Raw genomic sequence first — 19,564 nt, 5'->3', positions numbered from 1 at the left:
TTTACCAAACTCCCAATTTGCTTCACTTGTTGAATACTTCCAACCCCCACTTGACTAAGTCACATCCTACTGGGATTATGTCACCACAAGAGTTTGCAAATAACATCACAAGTTGAAGAGGTTACAGTTACACTTCTTTTAGGGTGGGGAATCCAAAGAGATGCTACATTGACTGCAGAACTTCTTATTTAATCTCATTCTGAAAAGATTTCCATGTTGCCTAAAATGTGATATGTCACATTTTTTCTTACCTAACGCATTTGATGGACGAATTATGGTTTAAAACAAAATACTGTCTAGTCATAATCCACCTAAAAATGTCATTGTCAAATGTGCCGCATACTGTTAACTTCTTATGTTATCTCTTTATAATCTGATTATGTGTTTATATTGGTATTCTGGAGTGAATCCAGTTTTATGAGACATTAGGTCACATTATCTGAGTGTTTACTGTTACTTTCTAAAATATAACTACAACTAACTACAAATAATAAAACAACATTTTCTCAATTTTGGTGTAAATTTTGCATTGCTGTCAGTTGATGCTTTTCAAACGGGAATGAGGGATTTCATTTTTCATCAGTTTAAATCGGTGGTGTCCAAACTGTGGCTCGGAGGCTTGCCTGTTTTCTAAAGCTCTGACTGGTTGTTACCTGAGCCCTAAGCAACTGTGATGCCATCTTCAGTTGGCAACAAGTGGCAAAATGACCGCCCCCTGAGATGGACAAAAAAGGGTGGATTTTGCTCATATTCCACAAACAAAATGTTAATCAGAATGCTGTGTTTGCCATGTTTAAACTAGTGGGGCTTTTTCTTGTAAAGAACATTTTTAGGTTAACCCACTATAAGGATCGGAGTGCATAACCGTCTTTCTACCCTTAAAGCCTGGAGAGCGTATACATCATTTTTAGTTTTTATCAAATTTTTGTTCTCTTAACCAATGAAACGCATCAGAATATATACGTGACGGTCTTTCGAGTCATAATGGCGGACGCCATAGATCGCGGAAGCTTTAAAATGAGTAACAGCGCTGATATAGACGATGCACTTGTGGACTTTGAACCAGTAGAACCAGTCGAACGCGATATATAGTTAAGATATATGTTTGTAGACAATGGCAATATCGACGTCTTTGTAACAAAATAGAGGATGGTAATTACCACTCGATTTTTAAAATTAAAAATAGTGCTTCTCTTACAATGACACTTTATTTTTACATCTTTGATTGAAACAGTAAAGATGAATAAACTCGGGCCTGTGTGCAAGGCACTTGTCTAAGGTCTCATAATCTTTTGGAATTATGTTTGTTTCTGCTACAGGGGCTGAGATATTATTTTGTAGGTGTTGAATTTCTGGGAAAACTTCAGGTTTTCAAAGGTAATTCCAAAGACGACCTTAGGTTTTGGCTAGCTGTTTAGCCAGGCCCTTTAGACCTTAAGGGGTAAACAGTTTGATTCTATGCACTCGTGTATTTAAAAAAAAAAAAAAAAATTCCGATTGAGATAATTTTTGTCTACACCCTATCACTAGCTTCAGGCAGAATCCTTGTACCTCCAAAATCAGCACTTTTCATGAGACCCCAAAAATGTTTGTTTGTTCAACTATTAACATTGCATCATCAAAGAGAGTCCCTAAATGTATTTTTGATGCTGATTTAAAAACAAAACAATGTCTTTACTGTATTCGTAGCACATCAAGTTTTTGAGATTTTCATTTTTTGTTTTTAAATTTGACCTATAAAACCTTGCACAAAACAGATTTTACAATTCATTGTAATTTAGAGTTAGGACCTTTCAGAAAAAAAAAATCACCTATTGTGGAACCTAACTCTTAATACATAAATAAAATGAAATATGTTACTTTTTAAATTATTATTATTATTATTACTATTATCGGGAGGTCGACTGGTTAGCACATCCGACTCACAGTGCAGAGGTCGTGGGATTCGATTCCGGCTCCGGCCTTGGGTTTTCTCCGGGTACTCTGGTTTCCTCCCACATTCCAAAAACATGCATGGTAGTTTCATTGAACTCTCTAAATTGCCCCTAGGTGTGATTGTGTGTGTGTATGTTTGTTTGTCTGTGTGTGCCCTGCTACCGGCTGGTATGGATAATGGATGGGTGGATATATTATTATTGAGGGCAGATTTGGAAACAGGTGCAAAAAATCATTTAGAAAAGTTACCTTTTAATGTAGTTAAGTTTCTTTGATTAAAAAGAATTTATATATTGTAAAAAATGTGTTGGTCAGTGTAATTTGTAAAAAAATAACACCCACAAATCCATACTATTGGTCTGTGTGGGCAGACCAATAGTATAGATTTGTGAAAAAATATGAAATTGACCAAATTGTGAAATTCCGGCCGAACACCAGCAATATAAACAAAAACAATAGCCAGAGCATTTCATATACCGGTACATGTACATATATTTACAACAACAACAAAAAAAAAAATTTGAAATTAGAATTTAGGGAAAATAGTGACTATAAAATATTTAAGTACACTACTATTGTTCAGTTTATGTGAAGAAGAGATTTGATGGGATGAAAAGTGAAGAAATATTTTGGTATAGATTTTCTGCAAAAATGAAAAGAACGAATCCATTTAGCCCAAAAAAAAGTGAACACATTACCGGTACTTGCTTTAGCGCGTCTGAAAGGTATCGCTGGCTTCGGCCTCCTATGTCACAATTTGATAGATTTAATATTTTTTCACAAATCTATTATTGGTCAGTCTACACGATAAGGTGTTATTTTTTTAATGTATTTTATTTTTTCATAAATTATTGACCAATCTAAAATATTGAAAATGGCTTGGTCCCTTTGATGATGCTATGCTAATGATCAAACTAACATGATGCTTTTGGGGTCTCCTGAAAAGTGATGATATTGGAGTACAATGATTTCACCCAACGCCAGAGATTCAGTCAGTTATGGTGTGTCACTGGCATAATGATTATACATCTCTTCTCCAGGTCAACATGGAAACTGCTCGTTTCTTCAAGTCTGATTTTGAGGAAAATGGCTCAATGGACAATGTTTGCCTTTTCTTGAACCTGGCCAACGATCCCACGTAAGATTCAGTCAGATTTGGATTTTATTTGCCATCTTCACATTACATCTGTATTATATTAGTGGTTCCTATAATGAAATGCAGTACTGGCTCTTTAAGTTTCTGTTTTCTCCTTCCTGTTACCGATTAGCATTGAACGTATCATCACTCCTCGCCTGGCATTGACTACGGCAGAATATCTGGCCTACCAGTGTGAGAAACACGTCCTGGTTATCCTCACCGATATGAGTTCCTATGCTGAGGCTCTCAGAGAGGTAAACACATCTACACCAGCTGGCTGATAACTTATCATTTATACTGGCAACAAGTTCAGGATGTACACTGCCTACTGCCCGAAGATAGCTGGAATAGTCTCCAGCATGCCTGTTGTGAGCGGTTCAGAAATCGGATTGATGGATATTGCTGAATTTGGCATCTCAATTCATTCTTTAATATAGAGCCATTAAAGACACTGTAAAGCAACCTGCCAAATGTGGATGAAAATAATCCCTAAGTATATAAAATGAGGCATGAAAATCATGAAAAATCAAGCCTTTGTCTCCGTTCATAAACGCTCAGGGCGTGTCCGCTGAATATGTTGAAATCATGCCCCCGCTCAACCGTTAACTGTCAATCAAATGCCACTACTGTAGGTAGCCTTGTATACTTGGACTATAAAAACTAAGTTAGCTTCATGATGTGAAATCACTTCAGGAGGCTCACCTTCAAATTTGAGCAGCTGTAGACTAGAATCCGAAAATAAGCGCACAAGCCAATCTACATTCATTGGGCGGGGGGACATAATCTGACTGCCGACCTTTTGCCCAACTACGTCACTGGGCAGACTAATGCTGCGGTCAGACTGAACGAGAGTTCAGCACTTCTGGCAGTGAGATTCCATATATAGTCCATGCAGTTCGCGTGGGAATGCATACCGGGATGCACGGATGAAGTGACATGTTTGCTTATTCGACCATATCGCTGGGTTTGCAAATGTAAACTCAAAGCAGCATTGTGTTGCCGACGACCAATCGGCGTCAAGAATGTATTTACTATGTCACATGCAGCACAAGAACACACTTGGAATAAAAACCAAGTAGGACAATATCATTTCGGTCTCTGGGCACCAAGAGGTATACTACACAGTTAGCTTCCAATATCGACTGTAACCGAGCCAAAAATGAGCCGGCCACCTGATTGACTAGCATTGTTTAAACTTTTTTGTTTTCTGTCCGAGGAGAAGGAAAAACGTCCTCTTTCCTGCTTGAAGCAACCCCCATATAGTTCCCTCGCAAACAAACCCATGTCAGACACGCAGGGCGATGCAATATTTTGTGTTTCGATCTGAATCTCAGGTCAACACGACACACACAATGGGCGTAAATTCACCACATACACATGACAACGCCGTGCTGCAAGTTCAGAGCGAATAGGGCTTTAGGAGCCGCCTGTCTGCCAGTGAATGAGTTAATGGTATCTGCATCTTTATTTTTGACTATTTTTTTTTGTCACCAGGCTGTTAAAGAAGCATCTCCACTATGTAACGCCACTGCACTTTATGCACTTTCCTATAACTACATTCTGTCGTTCACTTTCTGTGTATTTGTGGTAGGATGCTAAAATTTCAAACTCTATCGATACCCAGCAATGCCAGCATACTTCTCGATATTTGATACCGTTTGGATACCGCGGGGATAAAAAACGTACAAAGACTTTTTAAAAAGGCATGAAAAATATTTTTATTAACATGAAAAGACTGGCTGGTTGGCCCTCCTTCCACTGATGCACTGGCTATATTTAGCAGCAGTAAAACATAGAACTGCAAGTGGGGTCAATGTGAGTGCTCTCCTGCAGGGCTGCCACAAACCAAATCATTTTACTAGTCGACTAATCGCCAACAGTAGTCGCGATTAGTCGACTTATGGGATCACATGTTAATCGCAGCATAATTGCACCAGCAAGCAGGTGCTCTTATGTGACCATCGGTAGTTTACAGCTTGAATTCTTTAAGGTATGTACAAATGATTAATACAGACGATTAAGATGATAGTCCATTCAACTTGTATTAAACTTTGCAGCTTGTACCAGCATTCCTGACATGTTTTTAAACGGAGTAAAGACAGGGAGCTCCTTTACGTGTATACCATGTCTCCATCGGAAAATGTTTAATCGGGTTGTCATGCAAAATATCATTTTATTGTAAGAGTTGTACTGAGTCGACCGGTCATTTATTTGAACGAAGTTACGGCTGGCCGGTCAGCACGCATGCTCCGTCGGGTTAGCTGCTTCTTCTTCGTTGGTTTAAATGCTTCTTATTTGTCGGTTTAGCGGCTTCTTCTTCGTTGGTTTAACTTCTACGTGTTTGGAGGCAGATGCGCGCCGCCTACATCACGCACCATGCTGCAATCAAGTTTGTTTTCTAAATTTGTTTTCTCAAACGTTTTATTGAAGACATTTTCTATTTATCGTGCACGTGTCAATCGCGATACATATTGATATTGAATTATCGGTCCAGCCCTAGGAGGAACACACACACACACACACACACATATATATATATATATTTTTTTTAAGCACTGTAAATTAAAAGACCTAGTTATGTAGTTATGTCTTACTCTTTTATGGTTAAGTGTTGCCCTTCAGTGTTTGTGGCAAAATTGCCATGTTACTTTGAGTGCTGAGATGTCCGAGTTCATAAACGCAATACTGTGCGTAGTCGCAAGTGATTGTGTGGTAGCACGTTGCCTTGGTGTTCGATGTGAACCGCGGGTATCAAAAAAGTGTGTTTTGGTTTTAATAATAAACGTGAGTTTGCTGACTAATCCACAGTAGACGCTACAATATGTCCATCAGACGCACCCGTTGTCTGTGTGTGCTATCTGCAGCTGGCTGGCAGACACGACTGTGCTTATGTCAGAAATGAAAGCGGGGACCAGCCACAACGTGCTTCCTTTTTCGCTACTCGTTTGTCACCGCCGTACTGCTATGAAAGGGAGGTTTACATAAACTATTAAAATGAATTGTTAATGGATACTGGAGGGATGGATGGATGATTTTGATCGTCGTCATGATTAGTCGGCTAATAATGGCAGCTCTACTCTCCTGACTGCCGGAGGCTGTCTGCCGAATAGGCTGCTCTGCTTGCAGTGTGCGCGGTGGATGCTGCGGGCACGCGCACTGGAGTAACAATACCATAACATATTAATATCGGATTTGGATACGGCGTGTAGGTATCAATACTTTTGACAACATTAGTGAGTGTTCTTTCGGTAACTTGAGATAATTTTTTTCCGCACAGCAATTAATTTGGTTGCAAATATGTAATGTAGAATTAGATAATCAATCCCAGTTCTATATTTGTCTCCTCTGAGCTTCTTCTTACAATAATCCTTTATACCAACAAGCAGCACAGTACACATTTATTTTTTTACCACGTTGCTTGCGGTCACACTTTTTGCAGCCTTTTGTTTGGCACAATAACGTTGAGCAACCTGACGGAGCCATTGCCACCCACCTTTTAGTATGCCTCCATCTCTGCACTTCTTTGTTTTTGATGTTTTACCGTAGTGGGAAACGTGGGTTACTAGTTAAAATGTTACTTTAATCATTGTGTACAGATGTAAAGGCTTAATCACGGTCACATGTTAAATGAGTAAATGCAGTATTATTCAAATAAGCTCAAGCATATCCGTGACCCTGATGAGGATAAGCGGTGTAAACAATGGATGAATGGATCCATCCATCCATTATCGATACCGCTTATCCTCACAAGGGTCGCGGGCGTGCTGGCGCCTATCCCAGCTGTCTTTGGGCAGTAGGAGGGGGACACTCCGAATTGGTTGCCAGCCAATCGCCGGGCATATAAGAGGCAAACAAACATCCACACTCACAATCACACCCAGGGGCAATTTAGAGTGTCCAATCAACTTACCATGCGTGTTTTTGGAATGTGGGAGGAAATCTGAGTTCCCGGAGAAAACCCACGCAGGCATGGGGAGAACATGCAAACTCCACACAGGGAGGCCGAAGCCGGGATGGAACCAACGACCTCTGAACTGTGAGGCGGACGCGCTAACCAGTCGACCACCGCGCCACCCTGAATGCATACAAATACTGTGAATGGAAGATATTGTTTTGAATTCAGAAAAAAACGTAAACATAAGTGTTATTCGTAGAAAATCATTTGCCGTTAACGAGTGACTGAAGTCAAGCAAAATGTTCTTGAATTAAAGCTAAGACTTACTATTGCAGAGTCAAGCGATGCCAATTTTTTAAAGTGGCACATAACGGGAGGGGGCGCGGGGAACGTATGCCATTCTGTTTGAAGACCTCGGAAAAAAATGACCAAATAAAAAATAGACTTTTTTTTGTTGTTGTTGTTCCAAAGTCAAGTGAATTCAGAGCAAAGGGAAAACTAGTAAATTCAAGCCATTTATCCTTGGAGTCACAGGTTGATGTTGGGGATGAGGGCTAAATACATGTCAATTGAAGATTCAACCTTTACATGCCTGAATAGGAATATGCTATGTTATTTCCCTCAAGGCTCTTTGTATGTGCTGAACTACACACCAAGCAATTCGACTCTTAGCTGCGTACACACGACACAGGTCAAGGTTGAGGTAATCACAAATGCACCGTTAAAACCTGGAATTGTGCTGCCAGTGTATTGACAAGCAAACTGCACAACATAAAAGGATTATGACTGGGATACAAAAGGGTGAGTAGCAGGGATCTGACTTCCCAGAACAAGCAAAGGAAAGAAAAGAGAAGGGTTAACAGGGGAAGCGGTAAGTAGCAGTAGTTTTCCTTGTAAAGCTCGGCGGTTGATGAGGTCAGATGTTTCCAACTAAAAAGAGAGACTTTACTTATTTATTTATTTATACTCTCTGGGTTTTTGTTTTATTTGGTGTCAGACATCGACTGTGTCCCCACCTCTATATTAAGTCTCAACTTAATTAAGTCAACGCAAACATTTTATTTTCAAGAATATGTTCTATGCAAGCCCACTAGTTGAAACGGGCATTCTGATAAATATTGCGTTTGCGGAATAAGTGTTAATCCACTCGTTTTTAGCCATCTCTGGGGGCGGCCATTTTGTCTTCTGTCGACTGACAATGACATCACAACTGCACACAACGACCAATCACGGCTCAGATTCAGAAAACAGGTCAGCCGTGATTGGTCGCTGTGAGCAGTTGTGATGTCATTTTCAGTTGACAGAAGACAAAATGGCCTCCCCCAGAGATGGCTAAAAATGAGTGCATTTTGCTGCTTAATTTATATTCCACAAACGCAAAATTAATCAGAACGCCATGTTTCAACTAGTGGGCCTGCCGGGAACATATTCTTGAGAAAAATAAGTTTAGGTTTAGGACTTCCACTTTAAGATGAACATTTTAAAAAGAATGAAAATATAGAACACTTCAAATTTATATCTAATTTCCATTAGTGGATGTGTCATTCCACCCAGCTGTTAATGCATACTTGTCAATTAAGTCAACAAAGAAGGGGAGGGCAACGCGATACTGCGTTTTAAGCTACTGTATGTTAGCAGTCAACAAGAAACAAACAACTTGGGGTACTTTTTCTAGCAATTCTGTTGTTGTAAAGGACTGATGATTCTGTTGACAAATCAACAAGAAAGAAATGTGTCCAACACCATACAAAACTGTGCCCACATAACTAGTGCAAGTCAGCGTATATTAGTAATGGTTTGTCATTTGAATGGTTCTCTGCCAAGGCAAGGCAGTTCTATTCATATAGCACCTTTCACACACAAGGCAACTCAATGTGCGCCACACAAGCAAAGACACAACACCTACAAGCATTTACAAAGACAGCAGTTAACAACATTCAAAAGCAAAGCAGAGAAAACAAGACTAGTTCACAAAAATGAATCGAATGTATGTTGACAAATTTTTAACACATTAACAGCAAACTTTGAAAACATTTAAAACTAAGAAGTAAAACTGGCTTTCTAAAATATATAAAAGGGAAAAAAATGATTTTAAATTGTTTAGAGGACTTTAATCAAATGTTTGAGGGGGGGGGGGGAAGTTTTTAAACTGCATTTGACAGCATTTACACTCGGGGCTGATTTTTGTGCAGCATAACAGCTAAATGCAGCGTCACCGTGTCTACTTTGGTCACCGGGTTCCACTACTTGACCCAAGGTGGCAGACTACAGGGTTTATATTCAATCAGCATTTATTTAATATAGTCAGGACCCAGACCATTCAGTGATTTATAGAGCAGTAGCAGAATATTAAAATGGGAGCCAGTGTAAAGCCGTTAGGACAGGAGTAATATTTTCTGATCTCTTTGTTGTGGTTAGAACCTGAGCTGCAGCTTTTTGAATGAACCGCAGCTGTTTGATGCTCTTTTAAGATAGTCCAGTAAGAAAACCGCTAATGTAATCAAGTCTACTACTCTGGTCATTTTCATGCTCATTTTAACCATTATAATTTCAGCTACGTGTTTATTGCGTTTGCATCTGCTGATGAAATGTATTTGTGTATGCAAGTGATTGTGCTTTTATGGAGTAGCCAAGCATGGAGAAATGTAGCACTTCCTAACATCTGGCAGCTGTTATAAAATGCGCTGTATAAATACATTTGTATTGTATTGTATTGTAACTCATCCTGGAGCCTTGCTGGCTCTATAGACATCTTGAGAATTTCTTATTACATTTCATTTTGTTTTTCTGTCCTTGTGACTACAATCCAGTGGTCTGAGATTGAAAATTGTTTTCATGTGGCCCTCACACTTACCTCCTACCCGTCTATCATCCACCCTTTAGGTGTCTGCTGCCAGAGAAGAGGTGCCTGGACGTCGAGGCTTCCCTGGTTACATGTACACTGACTTGGCCACCATCTATGAACGTGCTGGACGAGTAGAGGGCAGGAATGGCTCCATCACCCAGATCCCCATTCTCACAATGCCTAATGACGGTAAGACTTAAACAGAAGCGTATGTATATTCTTTATTGACAAAATTACTGGGACACTGCTTCCTGTTCTTTGATGAAAACAGAGCTGCCAAACTACAGAACTTAACTTCCATAACAATGTGTCTTTATTTCCTTCTTTTTTTTTTACATTTTGTCAAGAACATTACCATGTGCCGGTTATTGCAGTGTATTATGTACAGTAATAGGATAAAAAATAATATACTGTTCAAATGCACAACACAATCATTCCTTTGTCATAATTGTTAATAAATTATGGCTTCAGTATTTGTCATTTTAATGTATTTATTGCAACAACCTTGTAATGGTGCACAAAGATACAGCCCGACTCAAAGTAGATGACCATCATCAAAAATATCTGTATACATGGATGAATTGGCTTTTTACCAATTCCATTTTCAAATGTAGTAAATGAAGCAAGTCTGTTAAATCACATTAATTAGATCTCAAAAGTCAAAACCTAAAGTGTACTCTATTTTACAAATAACATTGTTCATAGATTGGATTAAATAGTTTAAGCATGGACACATTTTAAGTGCAGAGTAATTATTGTACTAAAAACGTTTAAAAATGTTTATTTTTTATAACGATGTAGTGTTAATTTCATCGCATTCATTTACAGAGGTGGGCAAATCCGTCCGATCGACAGACCGGTCAGTCTGTCCTTCATTGACGGACGCCCGTTTTGCTTACATTGGATGACTGGAAACTATTAAAAAAAAATTTAAAAAGACTAAGCACAGACGGAAGCAAGCCGACACATTACGATGTACATAGTGCGCTCCATTTGCCATTTTAATCAAATCGGTTCAGATAATGAATGGATGGATTTTTCGTCTGTTGAACATTTTGATTTTCCTGGATTGAGGGATTGGCGGACCTTTGACGTTTACTGACGGAAGCGTGATTAAAGTAACATGACGGACAGACAATTACGATTGTTGAATGATGTATCACGGACCGGCAAAATTTTGTAAAAAGCCTTTATATTTGTGAAAGGTGGACTAACCAGTGTCTTGGTGGCCTGGCATGGTGCCCTACTGGTGATAATGTTGGATGCTGATTTTCTATTAAACATCCGGAACAATCAGCATCACGGTTGGAAAAAGTTGGAATTATTCTTTTCCCTAGCAAAATACGGACAATCCATAACATTTGGCAGTTCTGTGAAAATGTAATACTACATGGTGGTGTCCCCCTTTTATAGCTATTATAGGTTTCACTCTTCTGGGACTAATTTGTACAAGGTTCTGGTGGGGTGTGTCTGTGGACATCTTTGTCCATTCATTTTTCATACAAGGATCTTGACGGTCACAATAATTTCCTCTATAAAGAATATGTCATGTGGGTTACTCATTTTTGGAATTGAACCAATGGTCTATCATCAAGCAAAAAATTGTAAGCATCAGAAATGGGCTTACAAAAGACATTTTTGATGCCTGAAGTTACCATAGCAACCGCGGTATGTAGTGCACACTCATACCCCATTACAGCATTGCAGGTGGGTGAGTGTGTTAACCTTTACTTGAACACCGCTGGTTTCCTAGTGATTCTCTGCGCTTGATTTAGAGTGAAGGTGTTAGAAATGGGTACTCGAAAGGTGAAGTATGCATTTTTATGTTCTATATTTGGCTTTGTTGAAATGCTTGCTCTGAACTGATTTTATCACTGATTTTTAAGTCTTCGTTTCACTATGAACATGAAATTGTACAAATAAAAATAGCTAGTTTGATCATATATTCCATCGTTGAAACAAATAAGACGTTGGGGTTTTTTTTTTCTTTTTTTTTTTTTTTCTGACATTCCACATTTTTCCTTCCTCTCAAAGACATCACCCATCCAATTCCTGATCTGACGGGATACATTACTGAAGGTCAGGTTTATGTCGACAGGCAGCTGCACAACCGACAGGTAGGTTGGCCAGATGCCCTTAAAAAAATATCTGATGTCGGTCAATTTAAAGTTTTTCTTTAATTCATATTCCAAATATGTTTGTCTTGCAGATTTACCCACCCATCAATGTTTTACCCTCTTTGTCCCGTTTGATGAAGTCAGCCATTGGCGAGGGTATGACCAGGAAGGACCATGCTGATGTCTCAAACCAGCTGGTAAAATGTTCTATTGTAGTCTCTTTTACAGTATTATACAGTTTACAGTAAGACTAAGGTTCACTTCAGGGAAAAGCAGCAACTTGAGGAAAATAGAGTTGTTTTCTGTATTGTGCGTTTTCTTACACACTTCAGCCTTGAAAAACAACTCTTGCTCTATTTTATTACAACAATGTAATTGCATTGCTATTTCTTGGTTCTTTCTAGTCCCTATAAACAGTTTTAAAGAGTGTGCTAAAGCTTTGATTGAAAACATCAGAAGGAACTGACAGCAAATTTTATTTGCGACTAGTTAATAAGTAAGAAAACTTGAAATTGAATACATTGAATTCAAAGTTTAAAATGCAAATGTTTTGTGTATTTACAGTAGGGGCTATTTTAGCCCAAACATCCAGGACAGTTTGTTAATTTAAATTCTATTGATGTAACAACAACTGACTGAATAAAAGTGAACAATTGAAAGAGAAATACATTTCTGATACATTTGCCAATGCAATGCATGGCATTTATGATCTCATTCGCCAGCACCATGTTAGCGCCATTACCATGCACACAGGCGATGACTTTATTTTCTAGTGCCCACGTACCAATCACACTCCGCAGGAGAGCAGCCAAGTTTTCAGCTGCGTGCCTTTCCTCCAAGGCGCATGACGCACACAGCTGCGGAGATGTCCTTCGTCCACATACGTTATACACGTCATAGTCATGTAAGATTCGGTGGCTATGGACGCCCATCCGTCTGTAGTTAAGGCATTGGCCACATAGCTGACCCGCTCAAACGCTCGTAGTATCTCGATCCTCTTTCATTTGGTTATGGCTACTCTCGAAAACATTTTTTTTTTTTTAGAATTTTTCGTTTGCCCTCAACAAAAGAAAGCGGCAGCATATCGCGTCATTTTACAAATGAGTTGGGTAATCTTTGCTGTGCGGTGAGCATCGCAGCGCCAGGCTGGAACAAACGCTCTCATGCTCGTCTGACTGGCCCCGCCGCCATCGACCTGCTGGTTCACATCGAGATTTACTTTAGATGTGGTTTCTCATCGTTCGGGGAGAGTGGTTGTAAGCGAGTTCATGCTTACAAAGCCTACAGACGACCTTGTTGTCATCTGCTGCATCAAAATACTTGATGTACTTTTCTTCCCCAAACTTAGTGTCCCCGCCCCCTACTATGTGTGCGTGTAGGCGGGGGGGAGGGGAGCAATTCTCTCTCTTGGTGCTCAGCTTGTTTACAGAGGCCAAGGCAGAGGCTTGAGGAACAATTTGCACTAATGCAGCATTTAAGCGACTAGTAAAATACTAAACGTTGAATAAATCTTAGACGGTTAAACGACTAGTCGCGCACATCCCGACTGACAGCATTCTGGTGTTTTTTGTGGTTTGTTTGTTTTTCATTGCAACATTCTGACCTTTTTTTTAAACGCCATTAATTTTCTTTTAATATACTCTGCCATTTTTAGTATGCCTGCTATGCTATTGGCAAGGATGTTCAGGCCATGAAGGCTGTTGTGGGAGAAGAAGCCCTCACTTCTGATGATCTGCTCTACCTTGAATTCCTACAGAAATTTGAAAAGAACTTCATTGCCCAGGGTGAGTGGATTCGAAACAAATGAAATCCCCACTTAATTTGTTGTATTCATGCGTTAACAACAGTGGTGTTGCTAGCTATAAATGTTGAGATACCATGTCATTTTTTCCTGACATGTTTTTAAAATCGGTAAAGTCTGCAAAAAACGTGTTCTTTAAATGTCACTGTTAATTACCTTCAGTTATGAAGCCTGACAATATCCAGTCTGGAAAACGTACATCTCATTATTGCTCCAAATATTTCTCCACATCGACGTACATTTCTATACCATGCATATAATAAGCAAATAATTTCTGCATTTCTGCAAAATTGAACTGGGAGAAATGTCTGAAATAGGTCTCGCGCTATAAGTATTTCATATCAGTCGCTATTGATAATTATTGAATTTTATTTTACCTAATCAAAATAAGTTCAAGTGTGTCAGTAAACCAGTCAGCTCTCCTAGAAACTGAAGACCACCGACAAGGCCTCCATCTGCAATATTGTGTCCAATTTTGGGTAAAGAAAAACTACAGTAAAAAACACATATCCAGAGAAAAAATAGAATTCCAAATATCTCGTAGAAAAAAATATTTTCAAACAATGTACACTAATGAAGTGTACATTGTAATGTAATGTTTACATCCATACTCCCAATAATGTAAAGATGTTACCCCAAAGCAGTAGCGTTGATTCCATTACGTTAATCTTCATTCACGGTTGACACCATCCAAGTGATAAAAAAAAAAAAAGAAAAGAAAAAAAAAACATGAAATATTGCTCCGTTGGAGCGGATTAAATTCAACTGACCCATCGTCTCAGGTTAAATTGAACTTGTCAGGGGGCTTGTCTTTAGTCATTTGAGTTGGCACATTCTAATCTAAAGTTAAGCCACACTTGCTATCACCGCACGTACTCCACACACACGAAGTGCGTGCAATGCGCGCGTACATGTCTTCACTGGTTCGGCAGCTTCTTCGGGTTAGCACACGAGCACCCGGTGCACTAGGCTCATGGAAAACGTTTCTTGTGCACTTGCGCTCCAAATGTACTTTTACATGCTTGTAATTGTAGCACAAATCTAACACCATACTGTAGCCTCTGCATGTACCCCACAGAATGCCTTGAGATCGGGGTCTTCTTGTGTACTCTTCAACACTGACATAATGAAGTAAAGACACATGCAATCTCATAGGCAGGCAAAAGCAAAAACATCCTCTCTATTTCACCGTTTTTTAAACATTTGTGCTTTTACTGTATTTAATAGTGATTTTCGATACCACTTTTTTTTTTCAGACCGATACCAGTACAATACTCAATCTTGAGTTGTAACCAAAAACTGTCTAGATCACAGCCCTAATTTATTTTGCATTTATTTTATACAAGTTCAGTACATTCTCGTGTTTGAGGTTGAATTTATGGAACCCAAATATTTGGAATAAATGGCTCATATTTTCTCATACCTAACCGTTGCTGTTATTTGTATTAATAGCGTAAATTGATCTGCTCTCTTCGAACAATACATACTAAAAAAAAAAAAGTAAACCATGTATCATTCCTGCTGATATCGTATTGGACGATGCCGCAATATCGGTATTGTGTTGGAAGTGAAAAAAGCTCATATCGGGACACCCCGGTCCCGAATTTAGCGATTTCCCGTTAGTTGTTGTTCCAGATCACCCGTTTGGTGTTTTACGGATCTGGCGCCAGACGTAGAGAGGCTCGGCAGCGGCGTTTGAGTGGTTAGCATTTACCTTAGCCTAGCCATACCCCATCGCTGCAGAACCCTCTATTCTTTCCGTTGCCTTGGCCACCTACGGCGCCTGCCCGACACCAATCCATGCAGGTCTTGCAGCTGTCTCGTCCGGGATGTTGAAAGTGCGGCAAAAGGAATGTTTTGATGAACTAAGGCTGTACAGTTTGAATGTATAGCATTTTGCTGTGTCCCTCAGGCCCATACGACAACAGGACGGTGTATGAAACTTTGGACATCGGCTGGCAGCTGCTCCGAATCTTCCCCAAGGAGATGTTGAAGAGGATTCCTCAGAGCACTTTGGCCGAGTTTTATCCCAGGGAGTCTGCTCCTCGCCACTGAGGCGCCAAAAGAAATTTTGTGGTTCTTTGTCATCTCATCTTCTTACAACATCCTCCTCCCTCTATGATGACAGCAGTCTTCCGCCCTCTTACCTTGTGGCATGGAGATGAATGTTGTTGAGCACACCTGATCTCAAAGCTTACTTCCTTTCCCCAAGGTCATCTCCCATGATATCCACGTACCTAAAATACTCTTCTCTTGCACCACAAGATCACAGTAGTAAATTTATGTCGGTGTACTGTAGTATTTCTCTGTCCAAAGTATGTGGTGTATGAAAAGTATCTGTGGTTGTATTGTTCTTTATTGCAAAGAAATGTGATCATATCTGTAACCTTGCTGGATTCTCCTTAAAAAAAAAAAATATATATATATATATATATATATATATATATATATATATATATATATATATATATATACATATATACATATATATACATATATACATATATATACATATATACATGTACACACACACACACTATTTTTTTGACCCAATGTCACAAAGCATTTCACAGTGAAGAATGTTCGGTTCCATGTATGTTGTATAAACTGAATGGTATCCTTGCGCTCAGATTCATCAATCACATGAACACTCAAAGCCGTCAGTGTGAACCATGTTCATGTAAGGCAGGTGGCGATCATGCTGTACGTAATTTTTCGGCCCTCATACTAACTATATCATGGATGTTTACATTATTAGTGCTTTGTTGTTTAGTTTGTGTTGTAAAAGTATAGGATTATATTGAACATTCCCATTAGTCAGCAAAAACAAATTTGTTGTGTAATCATAATTGTTTCTTGAGTTTTGTGAACAGAAATAAACTAACTTAAATTATGAGTACTATTTATTACCGACCTTTGCTATGGAACCTCTTCAGCACATTCATGTCGGCCATCTTTCACATTCGCGCTTCATTCTGTGACATCTGTTGTTTTTTATTTATAGGTTTTTTTCTTTTTCTCTCAGGAAAAATATTTAACTCAATACATCCAATTGTCTGTTAAAGAACCAATTTAAATGCATACATGCATTCAGGGCAAACATGTCACATAGACAAAAAACAATTGGGTGTTTGTTTTAGCAAGTATATATCAGTATTAGTTTGAATTAAAGCTACGAAAAGCACAAGAAATGACCTTGGGGGACTAAGTAAAGAGGGGCATCTCAAATTACAATAGACAACACCTCTCATTACAAGTAATTTCAATAGATTAAACTCAGACAATGAAACTGATTATCTACAGTTCTTTTTAACATGAACATACGTTTGACTCATTCACCGCCTGCCCTCCCAGTTAACATGCATTGTTGACAAGTACAGTACTGTATCACTGTCCATGGCAGTGAATTAAGGCAAATTCCTACTTAATTTCTGTCTAAAAAATCATTTTCATGTAATATATCTCAAGGTGGTGGATTAGTTTTTTATTTATTTACTCTGTGCAGCTAATCGTATGAATTAATATTTCTTCACATTTATTGAGATGTGCACGTAAATGAATATAACATTTTCTTTCAAATAAATAACTGCGTTACGTTGATATAGCCTACTGTAGTTGTGTCGCGCGAGCGTGCGTGACGTTAATATGAAGCGCTGCGTTCGTGCGTGGACTAGAAAGTGTACAGGTGTGTCACTACGTTCACTTCCTGCTCTAAATAAAAAAAGACGTATGGCTTCCGAAGAGTCTGAAAAAAAGAAATTAATTGCTGAATTGGCAAACAAAGGTAGGCCTGTTGTGAGACGACCAGCTCGTTACGTGTAAAGTAGTTTGTTCTTAAAAGAAGAAATTTGATTTATTTCATACGTAGCACCTACTGGACTCATTGCTGCAAGGTGTATTGTTAAATTACATCCTAGTTTAGTTTATTATACAGTACAAGCTACTTTATCCTATACACTTGTGTGCATACATCGTTATATGATATGCATTCGTTTTACATGCCAAAAAGGAGAACCGGCTTGAGGGGTTTTTCTGCAACATACTGTACTTTGGAATGAGAGTCCAGCTTGTGACATTCAGCATACAGGATATGTTAGGCCTTTGAAAATAATTTACAAGCCTGTAGCTCAGCGAGAAGACTTTTTTTTTTTAAATAAATGACAATGTGGTTACATACAATTCTATTAAACACCAGTAGTAGAAGCGGATCTTGGCTTACGACATACGGTCTCGAGGTTACGAACGACACGCAATGATTCACTTAAAGTATGTTATTGTTATTTTGATTAGTGGCGTAGGAGTGTTTTATTTATCTATTTTAAAAATATGTACCTTACTTTGACTCTGATTAGCAAAGATTAGTAGCGTGTCAATTGTGATTTACATACTGTACGAATTCGGGTTACGTCCCCTTGCTTAGTAACGGAGCTACTCATAACCCGAGGAATCAAAATCACTACGGCACTGTAAGACAATTTATGCCTCTTCCGTCCTGATGTAGAAAGCCTTATGTTTGCCTTTTTTTGCCCCCCAATGCTAATAATAATGATACTACACAGACCACCCTACACTAAAGATTTAAGTGGAAGTAAACTCAAACATTTTTTTCAAGAATATATTCTATGCAGCGCAGCACGGCGGGCGACTAGCTAGAATGTCTGCCTCACAGTTTAAAGGTCGTGAGTTCGATTCCGGCCCCTTCATGTGTGGAGTTTGCATGTTCTCCCTGTGCCTGCATGGGTTTTCTCCAAGTACTCCGGTTTCCTCCCACTTTCCAAAAACATGCATGGTAGGTTAATTGGTCACCTTAAATTGCCCCTTGGTGTGATTGTGAGTGTGGTTGTTTGTTTGTCTCTGTGTGCCCGGCGATTGGCTGGCAATCAATTCAGGGTGTTCCCTGTAATAATTTTTAATAAGGCTGGAAAGGTACCCATGGGGTGGACAGAGGACAGACCGGCAAAAAAGGGCCAGTTCCAAATTGTTATAAAGGAGATTTCAGTCCAATGCCAGATTTGTTCCATGCAATTCAGCAAGTGTAAAACATTGACATCGTCATGTATTTATATTATGGGGAAATGGATTTCTTAAGGTTTTTTTTTCCAGCCGCTGCACTCAGGTGACACAAGAGGAATTAGTCAGTGTGTGAGAAGTTATCACATGCTTGAGAAGTTCCCATGTGTTCAATATAATAATAGGAAAGTGAGGAAGCTTTGACTGTTTTGTGTGGATTTTGTTTTGATGATGGATGACTGGCATCCTTTGCTTCCCACAGCTTTTCAGGAATATGAAGGCCTGCAAAGAAGACATGAAGCAGCAACTAAGGAGGTAAATATCTGTTCCAGTATTCCACAATATATGCCAATACCAGCTCCTTTTTACACAGTCGTAGCTAGAGAAGCGGATCATCTTATTAGTTGACATTTTCTTTGCCTGTGGATATTCTCATTCATCCAGGTTGCTTCATTCTCGGGGCCTTGAATCAATGTTTCTTTGAGATACCCTATAAAGAGATGTTGTTATACGTTAGGACATTTAAACAAAATGCAATGTCTGTTTGTTCAAATGTATTGACATAATGTGCTGAGTTTGTGTACAACCATAAAAGGAAAAGACTTTCTTTTAAAACAATTCTGCCATGAACAGGAAATAAGAGCAAAACTATTGTTAAGGTTCATCTTTTCAGGGTAAATGCAGCACATTGCAGTAAATAAGACACATTTTGCTCATAGATTCATTGTGATTTGTTGACTGCTTTGATCATTCTCTCTGTAGTATGGTAATGACAATGCTTTGGTCTGAGATTTTAATTTAAATATAGTGTATTCCAAAGTCC

General features: G+C 38.9%; 2 protein-coding genes across 3 annotated transcripts in view; both read left to right on the top strand.

The window, feature by feature from the left end:
* atp6v1ba (ATPase, H+ transporting, lysosomal, V1 subunit B, member a) overlaps positions 1-16,627 on the top strand; it is a 42,353-nt gene extending 25,726 nt beyond the window's left edge. The window contains exons 8-14 of the mRNA XM_086045455.1: positions 2,976-3,073; positions 3,204-3,327; positions 9,852-10,002; positions 11,848-11,930; positions 12,023-12,127; positions 13,585-13,714; positions 15,644-16,627. Of these exons, the coding sequence (XP_085901581.1) occupies positions 2,976-3,073; positions 3,204-3,327; positions 9,852-10,002; positions 11,848-11,930; positions 12,023-12,127; positions 13,585-13,714; positions 15,644-15,786 (834 nt within the window). The 3' untranslated portion in view covers positions 15,787-16,627. The remainder of the gene's footprint in view (positions 1-2,975; positions 3,074-3,203; positions 3,328-9,851; positions 10,003-11,847; positions 11,931-12,022; positions 12,128-13,584; positions 13,715-15,643) is intronic.
* Positions 16,628-17,375: 748 nt separating this feature from the next.
* shtn1 (shootin 1) overlaps positions 17,376-19,564 on the top strand; it is a 35,403-nt gene continuing 33,214 nt past the window's right edge. For both annotated transcript variants that reach the window (XM_086045026.1, XM_086045025.1), the window contains exons 1-2: positions 17,376-17,515; positions 19,004-19,056. In XM_086045026.1, the coding sequence (XP_085901152.1) occupies positions 17,377-17,515; positions 19,004-19,056 (192 nt within the window). In that variant the 5' untranslated portion in view covers position 17,376. The remainder of the gene's footprint in view (positions 17,516-19,003; positions 19,057-19,564) is intronic.

Source organism: Filicampus tigris, chromosome 11 (assembly GCF_054856515.1).
Source record: "Filicampus tigris isolate MCC_2025a chromosome 11, RoL_Ftig_1.0, whole genome shotgun sequence".
In the NCBI taxonomy this organism is placed as follows: Eukaryota; Metazoa; Chordata; class Actinopteri; order Syngnathiformes; family Syngnathidae; genus Filicampus; species Filicampus tigris.
Note: the sequence above shows the minus strand (reverse complement) of the source record. Positions and strands in the feature narration are given on the sequence as shown.